Consider the following 13,894-nt stretch of genomic DNA (forward strand, 5'->3'; position numbering starts at 1 on the left):
AGCTCATGCCTGCCTGTAACTCCAATTCCAGTGCTTCTGACACCCTCACACAGGAATACATGCAAGCAAAACACCAGTGGGCATAATATAAAAATAAATTATATATTTAAAAAGAACTTGTATTTAAAAAGAGGGGAGAATTGATATTGATCCTGGACATGGGACTAATGTTGTTGCTCTGTATATGGTACCCAACAGATTGACATGATTGTTGTACACATCCCTTCTGCAAGACTGAAAGCAGACCTTTCAAAGCACCAGTTACCTAAAGAGCCAAAGTAAGAGACTTTGATCACGTGACTAGAGGGTACTCTTTGGCTTATTTTGTTTTCCTAGATAAACTAGTTTCCATCAAATTTTAAAGTCATTTGACTTAGAAAAAATACAATCCAGATCATGGCTATAAGAACATTCTGTGACATTTTCTATGAAAAATATATAGCTATACAGAAATTAAAAACTTAAGCCTCTTAATAGACTTTACTATTATTTGTATTTTATGTGGAAGGACATTTTTGTCTGCATGTGTAAGTGAACCAGGTGCCTGCAGTGGCTTCAGAGTCCAGAAGAGGGTGATGGCTCCCCTGCAACTAGAGAAAGATATATGTGAGATTTTTGGATGTAGCTTCTGACATTACCAGGAGACACCCGCCCACAGCAAACTTCTTGATCCTTTGGACCTTGCAATCTCTCTGTCCCCTTTTCTTCAGTGTTACCTGTGTCCCCGGTGCCAGAGTGCTTTGTAGCTGTATCCATTGGGACTTATCTCCACAACTGTGCATTTTGATTGGTTGTCGGCTTCTGTAATGGGCCCCACGCACTGCAAAAAGAAATTCCCTTGATGAGGGGTGAAGACTAAAGTTATCTATAGGTATAAGGACAAATAAGTTAAGCAAGGATGACATCATAGATATGTTAAAGTGGATGGGGAAAAGCACTTGAGGCTGTACCTAGCTACGCACAACTAAGGCGTGCTGCGAATGGAAGAAGAATGCACTGATTGGTTCTCTAATACCAAATAATCAGCCCTGAAAACACACACAAGTAACATTATAAGTCTGCTCGGGTTACATTTAGGAATATATATGTATATGCATGTACATATATTCATGTAACAATAATGAATGAAGCGGTAATGAATTTGAAAGAGCAAAGGGGTATATGTGAAGGTTTGAGTAGAGGAGAAATGATGGAATTACATTATAGCCTCAAATAGAAAAGAAAAGCATTGGGGGAGGGGCAGAGGGAGAGTGTTTTGAGCCACCAGGTAGATCCTCTTCAAAGAGCACCAAGTGCTCTTAACTGCTGATGTACCTCTACAGGCCAAATCATCACACCTTTTAAAGTTAATGCGTCAAATGAATAATGAGCTATCAAAATCTTCTAGAACTAGCTTAGCGTTCTCTGTCTTAAAAGATGTTTGAGGCTCTATAGCCTTACCTACAAAAGAGTTACTGGGTGTAACAATTACACAGTCGATGGCTTCAATATCTGATCGCTCCGTTGCATGTCTCTCTTGTTAGTGATTTGATTGAAAGTCACACTTACAGTGAATTTCTTTATACTTGCAGGTTTTATATGGGGAGAAATTAAGCAGATGTGGGATGGCGGACTTCAGGACTACATCCATGACTGGTGGAACCTGATGGACTTTGTGATGAACTCCTTGTATCTGGCGACAATCTCCTTAAAGATTGTCGCGTTTGTAAAGGTAATTACTCTTCACTGTGTTGCTAATGCATGCATCTAACTCTTAAAGGTACATCTTCAATTGCTGTTAATTTTATTAAGAGACCCTTGCATGTGGTATTTACCACCTTCTTGTTTTATACATCGGGCTGAAGTACAGAAACAATGCATGTCCTACAATTCCTATAATAAGCACTTCAAAGCTGCTACCATGTTTGCCTTTCTGCTAATTTAAGATGATTACTTCAAAATGAAATGGCCCTTCTAACTCTAATTCTAAAGAAATTCTTCTTCAAACACTGCTTAAATTTTGTCAACCCAAACCTATTTTTACAAGATATAACAAAAAGATACATTTTTATGGGCAAATAAAAATATTACTCTTCAAAAGCACTGATATGATTATTGCAACTTGTACTAACAATTTGGTGTGTTGGAACATAATAGAATTTCTTGTCTATTCAGTGTCTCTGACACTGTCTGTCTGAAATCTCACACACCCTGCAGGGTGTACACCAGTCCCATGCAAAACTACATAGTTTATATAAAGCATTTAGTTCTGCAATGACAACTGAGATTTGTATACTTTGAGAGACTTGTTTCAAACTAAAATATTTTGTTTTCCCTTTCCTTTTCCTTTTCCCTGCTTGTACTTTATCTCTTCCTTCTTGCCTCCTTTGAAATATAATTTGCTACAAAATGATTAGCGAATTGGTTTAGGGAAAAAGAAGAATAGATTCTGATTGAGTGCCACATGAATAATACATGCAGTTTCTCATTTTAAAAACAGCATACTTGAGAGTTCTTATGCACTTAGTGTAGCGCTAAACAATGTTCCTGTTCTCTGTGAATATTCATGTATTGTAGGAACAAAACTGCCCAAATTGGGAAAGTTACAGTTTTCTAGCTCTCGTTCAACTAAAATGTTGCCAACGTTCACCAAAATACCAAAGAAACACAGTTTCTATTAGTTTTATGAAAAATAAGACTGACATCTTGTTGTAATTGTTTGGAATTTATTTCTTTTCTTTATCACCATCACACTTGTACATATTTATGAGCTGCAGTACAATACTTTACCACATGTCTAGAAAACGTAGATCAGGGTAATTACTGTTTACCTGTCTTTATTATTTATGTGTGGAGCCCTCAAAGCCTTCTCTTCAGACACACACACACACATATATATATATATATATATATATATATATATATATATATACACACACACACACATATATTATGTGTGTATGTAGTGTATGTGTATGCAGTGTGTGTGTGTGTGTGTGTGTGTGTTTATTTGGCATTACAATAGTTCTAAGAGTTGAGCTTTCAACACATGAACAAACAATTATCCTGTACTTTTGGGGGCCTGCCCCAGTTCTTTTTTTCCCTCTCTCTTTTCTTAATTTTAAATTTGAGGGTTTTTTGAGAATTTCCAACATGGTTACTGTATTTACATCATATTTATTTCCATTTTCCCCCTTCCAGCTCCTCTTATGCTCCCAACTCCTTGCAAATTCATGACCTCTTCTTTAATTACTATTGTTACTTATCTCAATTGTCCTCTACTGTTTTCTAGCCCCCCTTTGATGACCTCTAGTGTCCAGTGTTTAATTTTCAGATTGATATTTGGCCTCTACATACATCTCTGCTGAGGCCTGAGACATGCATTAATCTATGGTGCAATGACAGTTTATTAGGAGTCAGTTTAACAAACATATTGGCTTGCTATTTTGACATAATTTCCCATTATAATAATGGCTTTTCAGTATTCTGTTTTTACTTTTGTGAGGATCCTTAGATATTGTTCTGCCTCATGGAGGTACTGGTTTACATCCCCACCAGCACTTTTAAGAGTCTCCTTTGGTCTGCATATGTACTGTGGGTTGTTATGTTTTGATCTATTTAACAATAACTATTCTGTCTTAGAAAAATGACATCTTATTTTGATTTTGATTTACATTTTTGTGATGATTCATGACACTGGACTTTGTGTCATGTGCTCATTGGCCATTTGAGTTTCATCTTCAGAAAAATATCTATTCAGATCACTGGCCAATTTTAAAAACTGAGGCAGAGGCAGGCAGATCTCTTTGAGTTTGAGGCTATTATGGTCTACAAAATGGATCTAGGCCAACCAAGACTACACAGAGAAACCCTGTTTAAAAACAACAACAAAGACAAAGCCAAAAAACAAAAATAACAAACAAACAAAACAAAAAGAAAGAAAGAAATTGAGTTACTTGGGTTTTCTTACTGTTTTGTATTTGAAGGAAGACACTTTAAAGATTGAATCAACAAAAAAATTTAAATAAAATTACCATAAAAACATTTCAAACAAGATAATTTTCACTTACATTACTATGATGCCACTTCTGATGCAGGTGTTTCTCCTTTGTAAGAACCCAAGTGCTTATTATGTACGTTTATAAAGATGAGTTGAGTATTTATATGGGAGAAGGGGATAGGGAGACAGATAGACAGACAGGCAGGCAGACAGACAGACAGAGAGACAAAGAGACAGAGACAGAGAAACAGACAGAGGGAAGAGCAGGCACTAATCCTATTTGAGAACATGTTCCCGGTATAGACCTTGTACATCTTATCTCACAGGAACTCTGCAACTCCCTCCCCGCATTGTTACCACAAGATGTCGGTCCTTTGAGGACATTGCAGATCCAGATGAAAGCACAGCCCTTGACACCAAGGCTGCACATGGTGTGACTATAGCTTATACCACTTCCTACTTGCACTGCTTGAAACAAATTACTTAATGTCCCAAATACATTTTCTTGAAAACAATAATAGTCATTAAACTTCATAGAATGGTTTAAAAATGTGAGAAGTTAATATAAACATTAACCATTTTCTTTGACTTTGTATAATGTCCTAGTTTGGCTTCTGCCACTGTGATAAACACCAAGACAAAAGCAACTTGTGGAGGAGATGGCTTATTTCCTCTTGCAGCTTACAGTCCATCATGAATGGAACTTCAGGCAGGAACCTAGAGGCAGGAACTGAGGCAGAGTCCATGAAGGAGTGCTGCTTACTGGCTTGCTCTCCAAAGTTTGCTCAGGTTGTTTCCTTATACAATCCACCAGCACAGAAGTGGCACCACCCACAGGGCTGCACCATCTCATATCAGTCATTAATCAAGAATATGTCCCCACAGACTGCCCTCCAGGCCAGTCTAATGAAGGTCATGGTCTAACCAATGAGCCTTAGGAGGACATTCTGGATCATAGTATGGCAACAGCCACTTTCATATTACATCCACCTAAGAGGTTTACTCAGATTGATTGACAGGTTGGCTTTTATGAGTATGTGTAAACTCACAAAGGGCATGAAGATGAACTAGCATATTTTCCTATAGTCTAGGAACTTATGATTCAGTGTTATAACTTGATTCATCATCCGCTCTTAACCTCCTGCCAAGGCCTTCTGACTTCAGGCCCTTCTCCCTGTCTCTAAACCCTCAGCTATACCCAGAAGCCCGCATTTCTACAAATAATTCACTTGTGCATCTCTCTTGTCCTTAAACATGTGTGATTTTAGAGTTCCACATATAAAGACCTTCAGAAGACAGCGCTCCCTTCAGGAGACACTAGGAGCATCACAGCACATGAGTGATTTCATGTCTACAAAAAAGAAAAGTTCTCTTAGAGAAACTACTCTGAGTAGGAAGGAAGTCTACAGTGAAAGTTACATCATAGCAGGAGCATAGTAAAGTGCAGCTACTTGATGGGGTGGGGACATGTACATGATAGGCTGAGAAAGGTAAAAGGTGTTTACAATGCCCCCTCTTCTGGCCCTCACAGGTTATCCTACAACATTCGGCTCCCATCTTGAGCCTTGATGTCCACTTATCTCCTTTTGAGGGAAAAATGGGTGGTTCTTGACTAATGTCTGTCACATAATCATCTAACTCTGTGGCATTGTGGCTTCTTCTTTCATCATTAGTGGGTACCTTAAAGACAGAACTCAGCCATCTTTAGCTGTCCATTCTAGGTTTCATGATTGGATGAAAAAAAATTACTATAATTTGCCTTAATTCTCTAGAAAGGGTTAAACATTTATGGAATAGCATTTTGGTAAGAATGTAGCAAAACTGAAAATCTAAAGGAATCAAAAGCACTTGTATGTTTGAGTCAGGGAATTGAATGCAAGATACACGTTTCATCTGTGAACTGTTAAGAAAATGCAGGAAAATGCAGTCATGGAGAATATTGATACATGCAGTGGCCAATGTTCCCCCTTTAAAAGATAATTTAGCCATGAATAAATGATATGTTACAAGACAGAGCAGTTAGGACAAGTCACATGTCATTGTGATAATGGAGAAAAGAGGGGAACCTGAGAAACAGTGAGAAATACGAACCGGTGTTTTGCTTGGTCTCGGGTCTGGGAACATGGATGTATGTCCCTCAGATCAGGAAGCATAAATGGAAGGATTGAATGGTATTGTATTCTGTTTTCTGTCTGTAGATTTGAGGTATCCAAATGGGAAAAGTCATCCTGTCGAGAGAGTGTAAAATGGCTCTAGAAGGCAGGAAGTCTGGACTAGAGATGGAGACTTGGGGTTCACCCTGAAAGCTGATAGTGTGGGAGGTATCTGGGAGAATTGGTGGATGGGAAGGGACTGAGCAAGCAAGCTTATCATTAAAGAGCAGGTGAGAGAGAGGAGCTTGACATGCTATTAATGCAACCCTGCATAGGGGTGGAGTTTCAAAGGTGAAAATGGCTAATTTTATTTATTTATAAATTTTTGTTTGTATATTTATTTCATACATTAGTACTTTATTTATATTTCTATCCTCCTCCCCACTCCACCTCCTCCCGTGTTTCCCATATTCTCTCAAATCAATGACCTTTTCTGTAATATCTCTTCCCCCCCCTCTCTCTCTCACACACACAAACACACACACACTTACTCACATGCACACCCTGCTGAGTCCATTTAGTGTTGCTCATATGTACATGTATACAGGGCTTGCCACTTGGGGTTATATAACCTATCTGGGGCTCCTCCCTGTAGAAGACTGCGTCTCCCCATCTCAGCAGCCATTTATTGCCTATAGTTCTTCATCTAGGGGTGGGGCCTTGTGAAATTTTCCCCATTCACATTAGTAGGTCAATGGTGTTGACATTGTGTGGGTCTTGTTTAGGTGACCGTATAATTAAGATATCTGTGTGCAGCTAACCTGTCACTGTTTCACAGCAGATGTCTGGGTCTTCTGGCTCTTACAACCTTTCCACCCCCTCTTCCAAGATGTTTCCTGGGCCTTAGGTATAGGGGTACATTATAGACATATCAGTTAAAGCTTGGCACCCCACATTCAGTTGTTCTCTACATTTTGGCCAGTTACAGATTTCCATAATGAAAAAAAATGACATTAAATTTTTTGATAATTGAGCAAAAGAAAAAAATAAAATTTCATATATTCATTTGTCCTTTCTTTGGTGAGTCTGTTTCTTTGTCGATTTCTTCTCATATCTTGAATTGTCTTCATTATTTTAGTCAACAGCTTGTATTATTACAGTCTTTAATGAGGAATTTATTCCTATCCTCTTTCAGATCCTTGAACATATTCATAACTGCTGTTTTGATGTCTTTCTCTTGGGATTCAGCTAAACTGATTTTCTTGGTGAATGTTACAATAGGAGCACTGCCTTATGGTAGAAGCACACTGCCTTGCGTGGTGGTTGTATTTTTGTGCTGGGGTCTAAGCATCTGAGGTTATGACATTTATACTGTTCTCGGTGTAGATAACTGCTCTCACCTTCATTGTGTGGGTGCTCGGTTCTTTGGTTTCTGATACCCCACTCTCACGGATGTTAGACCAGAAGAATGAAGGCTTGTTTTTCAGTGTTAGGGCCACTCTGAGTCTTAGAGTTCAGACTCTGATTGGTCCAAGATCTGAAGAAGTTCTGGTTGGAACTCTGGTTTCTGACTCCAGACTGTATTGATATATGCAATGAATACAGTGAGTAGAGTGTGTGGTAGGCTAGGGGACTGGCTCTGGAGGTCTCTTGAGTGACTTGGGTCCTGTCTTAGTGTTCTGTTGCTGTAAAAAGGCACCGTGACCACAGCAACTCTTTTAAAGGAAGGCATTTGATTGAGGCCTTGCTTAGAGTTTCAGAGGTTTTGTTCTTCATCATCACGGTAGGAAGCATGGCAGCACACAGGTGGAAATGGTGCTGGAGAAGCCGCTGAGAACTACATCCTGATCTACTGGATGGCTGAGGGAGACACTGTGGGACTTGATTGGGCATTTTAAACCTCAGCGTCCACTCCAAGTGACACACACACCTCCTCCAACGAGGCCACACACACACACACACACACACACACACACACACACACACACACACACACACCTCATAGTCCTTTTAAATACTGCTACTCCCTGGTGATCAAGCCTTCAAATCTATGAGCCTATGGGGACCATTCTCATACAGACTGCCTCAGGTCTACCTCCACAAAGGGAGGCAGAGGCAGAACTAGGTTGCTGGGTAGTCACATAAGAATGGAGGTGAGCTCAGAGGAGTGGCTGAGGGGAGTGGCAAGGCTCCAGACCAATAGGAGACTGAGGCTCAAGGTGCTGGAGGTAGGCTAGGAGGAGGAGCTGAAACCAAAAGTAAATTTCCAAATTAACACGTCGCTACCCAACAATATGCCCAAATATGACCAAATACTTCATTCTCTATAGATTTAAAGAACATTGTGGTTTTCAGAGCTTTTTAATTGCTTCTTGGTACAATTTACTCAGTTTATCAGTTTACCTTTTGTTTTTGTTTAGTTTTGGTTTGGCTTTTGTTTTTCTGTTTGTTTGTTTTTTGTTTTTTGTTTTTTAAAGACAAGGTTCTCTGTGTAGCCTTGTCTGGCCTGGACTCACTTTGTAATCCAGGTCGACCTTGAACTCACAAAGATTTGTCTGCCTCTGTCACCCTGAGTGCATGTGCCACCACACTTGGCAACTGCTTTCTGTTTTTGAGATAGTCTCACAGCCTAGGCTAACCTTGAACTCACCAAATAGCTCACACTGCCCTCCAACTTACAATCCACTCTTTTGAGTCTTGGGTGTGGGATTAAAGGTGTGCAGTGGCTTGCCTATTTAAAAGCCTAAAAGATGTGTATGTGTGTGGAAGAGGAGATTTTAAGGCAAAAACGTGAAAGAATGAGCTCAAGGGCTGACTTACTGTTTATGTCTCTATTCTCTGACAAGAAGCAAGGGGTCTGTATCAGCAAAAAAAGCAGATTATTGATTTACATTGTGATCTTAACATCCGACCCCATGTTCCAATTCCCCAGTGGCAGATGTAATGTGAGCCAGATGTGCCCAGTGCACAAGAGGATTAGCCCACAGGAAAGGATATTGAAAATTATGAATCCCAGAGTTTACAGGATGCAGCTGAGCTAGCTGCCCATCTTTTCCCTGGGGAGAGAAAGACCTTAACTTTCTTAAGTAAATAAATATTCTCTGGAGAACATGGTCCCTGGGTTTATTAGCCAGAGAATGGAAGTCCATGGCTCCAGGGGAGATATTTGTAAGTCCCTCCGGAGCCCTTGTAACTTCTTTTACTGGTAGTTTGCCATTACAAAACCATTAAATCCAGATACCAGAAATATTTGCTCAAAAAGCCCTGACTATGTGTAGCTGTGTGACTTTGCTGATGTTTGTAAGCTTCATTCCCTAAGAGCGAGCAGCCACACTAGGCGCTGAATCTAGTGTGGCGTCTAATACTCAGGCAAAAGTAGAGTCTCGTGCTTTAGAAGATGTTTCCCTTGCCACTCCTTCAGTCCTAGCCAAGATCACTCCCTAGGAAGGGTTCTGTGCACATCATGTCCTTAGAAGAAACAGATACTGTTACAGTGTAATGTGACGATGGCTTCTACCTTAGGTTGTCTCCACCTGGAGCAAAACTCCTAATGAGGCATCGGCTCTCCTCCAGATGGAGACTCTGAAAGCCTTGACAACATACAGATCCTATCCATTTCAACCTCCCCCCCCCCCCAGCTCCACAATATGGTGTGCTAATCTCCTTAAGTGTTTCTCTTACGATTAGTTGTATTTGTCTGTGTCCGGGTCTAAGAGTACATTATGGGTGAGAATATCCCTTAAGTACTCACTGTACACGGTGTGTCAGATTGAACATTTTGAGCCACTTAAAAAGTGCATTGTTACCAGTATACTTCCCCTTTCATACTGTATATAGCTTGTTATTCAAGAACACTGACTCAGATTTTTAAAATATTTTTAAAATATTTTAAAAATAATCATCTACTTTTGTTCAGACTTGACTATTGTGCAATGTCACTCAAGCCAAGAGTCTAAAAGTTGAACCTGATCAGTTGAGTAAGCCAAAAAGGTGTGTTCTTTGCAAGAAAATAGAATAACAAGGTAGCGGTCAAGAACTAATTGATAAGCATGTGAAAAATTTAATACACTGACATAAATCAAAAGTAAGAAAGGCGGGCCTGTACAGCCAAGTGGATTAAAGCCCATGAGTCACAAGTTAATGGATTTCTGTCTTCATATGGCTCACTCTAGCTGCCACCATCTTTTAAAGCATACACCTTCTAAAGAGTGGCTGAGGTGGGCTGGAGAAAGCACCGCAGAACTTAACTCGACCCTGTCAGCCTGTGTACTTATATGTCCCCTCTATTTCTGTTTCCTCAGTACAGTGCTCTGAACCCACGGGAATCATGGGACATGTGGCACCCCACCCTGGTGGCCGAGGCTTTGTTTGCTATTGCAAACATCTTCAGTTCCCTGCGCCTGATCTCACTGTTCACTGCCAATTCTCACCTGGGGCCTCTGCAGATATCTCTTGGAAGAATGCTTCTGGACATCCTGAAGTTCTTGTTCATATACTGCCTCGTGCTGCTAGCTTTTGCCAATGGCCTGAACCAACTGTACTTCTACTACGAAGAAACAAAGGGGTTGAGCTGCAAAGGCATACGGTGTGAGAAACAGAATAACGCGTTTTCCACGTAAGTTGGAGAGGCATTTCTCCTGGTAATGTTGGGCACAGTTAAGGCATATGACTTCACAAAATTTGAAAAAAAGCCCCCCACAAGGATTACAAAGGAAATGCAGAATTAAAGCTGTGGGTAGTGCAGGAAATGGAGTGACCATGGCTCTGAATGGAAATGCATACTTCTGGCCTTAAATATAATACTGAGTCCATTTATTTTACGTTTTAGTAAATGGCCTTTTCTTTTGAATGACCTCATAAAAAAGGAAGAGCTATATATCCTGTTTGAAAATGTGGAATTCAAAAAGGAAACTTGTGTATTATTGACATCTTATAAGTATGCATGCATATGCGCTCAATCTTGTTGGAAAATCCAAGTGCTTTTCTGCATTTCCACATGGCCCTTCATATGTTTCTTTCAATTTTTAGTGCAGGATAAAAAAAACATAAGCATGTAAAAATTATCCAAAACAAATGCTCAAGCCTAGCCATTATTGTTGCCTAGGTTACATTTCCTGTAATCCTGCAGGAAGATGAGCAGCCATCAAAGGCCACTGTCAGCTTCAGGTGACTTTCATAAGCAGGATTGATGGCAGCCCACACTCGGGAGAGACCTGTCTGTGTGCCACATCTCACAGGCTTTCTGCCTGTGTCCATTTCCTTTCCACTGTAAGAAACAGAAGGTTAGCAAGTTGAGGAGCTGGTAACTTCTCTGTGTACAGCAATCACAGCTAACTGCATACTTGCTTTGTCACAACAACCTCCTTCATGGGCCTTCATTGAGTTGTACACACTGCAGAAGAGTAATTGTCTAACTAGAAGGAAAGCAGGCATTTCACATAATCTGAATCACTCGTAGCTAAAATGCTCTAGCTGGTTTAATCCTGCATCTGTTTGTTTTGATCCTGATATTTAAAACTCCATGTTAATTAACCAACATCTGTTTATTTGCAGAGAGGATTTTAATCTCTCGCTTTTAGATTTGATCCAAACTAGCAGTCATAAGAAAAACATTGCAATCCTGGTTCCCCCTGTCTCATCTCAGTCATCCTCAGGTCGACTCCTTGGCCCTGACAAGTTAGCTTGCTCACTTTGTCAGCTCTCTTCTGACCTTGGGCTGCGGGGAGGTCATGGAACCTCTTTCAGTGACATCCTTGTTCACTAGGACTTTACATGGCATCTTGGCTTTGATAGTTAACATTATCTGACGGCCATGTATGTGGTTTTTTTTTTTTTCTTGTGACTTGGCCAAAAGCATTGAGGGCAAGGGATCCATAAGGACCAGACACCACCACCTTCTCTCTGTGCCTCTCAGAATCTTTCCAGATGTCGTCTGGTGACTGATTGTCTCTATGGCTTTCTGACAGAGTGCACTATCCCAAGCTCCATCTCTCTTAAAATCTTTGCCCCTTTCTAGTGCTTATCCCATTACAAGCTCTTGGTTGAGCCCTCTCCCTACGTGGGTTCCTACATCCTTCCCATGTATTCCTGAAGGAGCTTCTACACAGCACCTACAATGGAGTCACCTCCATCCCTCACCTTTGTAATTTAATGGAAAAGATCTCTTTTATAACCCAGCCCTTTCCACCACCTGCTTCCTCTGACATTAACAAGGCTACGCTAACAGTGTCCTGGTTTGTGGTACCCTAGCATTTCCAGGCATCCCCTTGTTCTTAATATTAGCCTATTAGTAAGTAAGAGAGCATAGTATCAGACCCAAGCCATTATGGCTTAGATGTCCAATGTAAATTACATGATATAAATTTAATTCAAAACTAAGCATGTTGGACTGTTTTAACTTAAGAATGGTTTGAGTTTATCTGTACCCATGATTTCCTTCATGAGTTGAAGGGCAATAAATAATTGCATATATAAGATATTATAAAACTAAATCATTTGACACCCTTCCCCAAAGATCAGATGTTTCATCTAAATTATTTTTTCCTACAAATGGAAATTACGTTTTTCTCAATGATGCTAAAAGCTAAATAATACAAGTAACCCCGACTATTATTAAATAGGCAGTGTTAGGCTTAAGCTTATCCTTAGCTGACTTTGCTTTGATGTAGCAGATGTCTGTCACTGTAAAAGGGACATATGGTGATGGTTGGTGTCTCTTTTTGTCTACACTCAGTCTCTGCTTTCTTTCACCCTCAGCTTCTCTTTCACACAATCTTTCCCCTTTTTACTACCCAGTGTTTCAGAGATCATATTCCAAATGGCATTAAAATAAGTTTATGTAAAATGCCCAGCACAGTGCCCATGTTTTCGTCACAGGTCCTCACAGTCAGTAGGAAATCCTAAGCAGTATTGTTTTGAGGAGAGTGCCATTTCTCATTTCTTTCATTAACTTCCTGCCCCTCCCTCCAGGATGGCAGTTAGCTATCTATCTCATGATGGCACCACTGTCGCCTGTCTGTCTGTCTCTTCCTTTCACCTGTGTCACCCCACAGGGACAGCTTTTTCCACCTCTCAGTCAGTCTTCATTTAGTTCCTGCTGCTAAGACTTCAGCAATAATCATTTAAGAAGACACAGTGCAGAGAGTTCTCATCACTGGTACCAGTGGATGTGTGTCCTCTTCCATCACACTCCCTGTGACTCCTGAAGAAAAGTTCCAGTTGGGGACAGATCACCAATCTCTTTCCAATGGTTCCCTTCCTCATTCCCAGCTCTCTCAGACAGCGTTACCACAATCCACCCACACGGGTGAAATGATTTGTGTTTAGCACTGCCCTTCCCTCTCCCTCCAGTCTACATTGGCGTTTGTGAAATCCTCAGCTTCAGTGTGTCACGCTGTGCCAGTATCTTCCCTTGTTCACTATCCAGGCCCAAGTTGGCTTCCTCTGGCCACTGAGTTTATCCTGCCTGTCTGCCTGTCTGCCTGTCTGCCTGTCTAACTGTCTGTCTTCATCCTTCTCAGGAAAAGTCTTTCTAGACCAAGATTAGAGGCTCCACCATTTAAAGTGCCCAAGTGATTTCCTGTCTCTTAACAGATTCACCCCTGGCCTAAGCTGGACCATCATGGTCCTTCAGTGATCTGACCTTTGCCTCTTTTCCTAATTTCTTTTCCCTGCCAGGTTCCAAACATTATTTTACTCCTTCCTGACAAACTGCTTTTGAGTCCCCAGTATATTATTTTCCTTTTCCATCCCATTGTCCATTATTTTGCCTTCACACTTCCCAAATATTATTCTTCCAGGATATGTTTTTTTTTCCCAGTGC

At 40.5% G+C, this 13,894-nt stretch overlaps 1 protein-coding gene across 4 annotated transcripts in view; it reads left to right on the forward strand.

The window, feature by feature from the left end:
• Nucleotides 1-13,894, forward strand: part of Trpc4 (transient receptor potential cation channel subfamily C member 4) — a 162,869-nt gene that overhangs the window by 124,093 nt on the left and 24,882 nt on the right. For all 4 annotated transcript variants that reach the window (XM_051157135.1, XM_051157137.1, XM_051157136.1 and 1 more), the window contains 2 exons: nt 1,572-1,711; nt 10,374-10,687. In XM_051157135.1, the coding sequence (XP_051013092.1) occupies nt 1,572-1,711; nt 10,374-10,687 (454 nt within the window). The remainder of the gene's footprint in view (nt 1-1,571; nt 1,712-10,373; nt 10,688-13,894) is intronic.

This window comes from Acomys russatus, chromosome 15 (assembly GCF_903995435.1).
Source record: "Acomys russatus chromosome 15, mAcoRus1.1, whole genome shotgun sequence".
Classification (NCBI taxonomy): domain Eukaryota; kingdom Metazoa; phylum Chordata; class Mammalia; order Rodentia; family Muridae; genus Acomys; species Acomys russatus.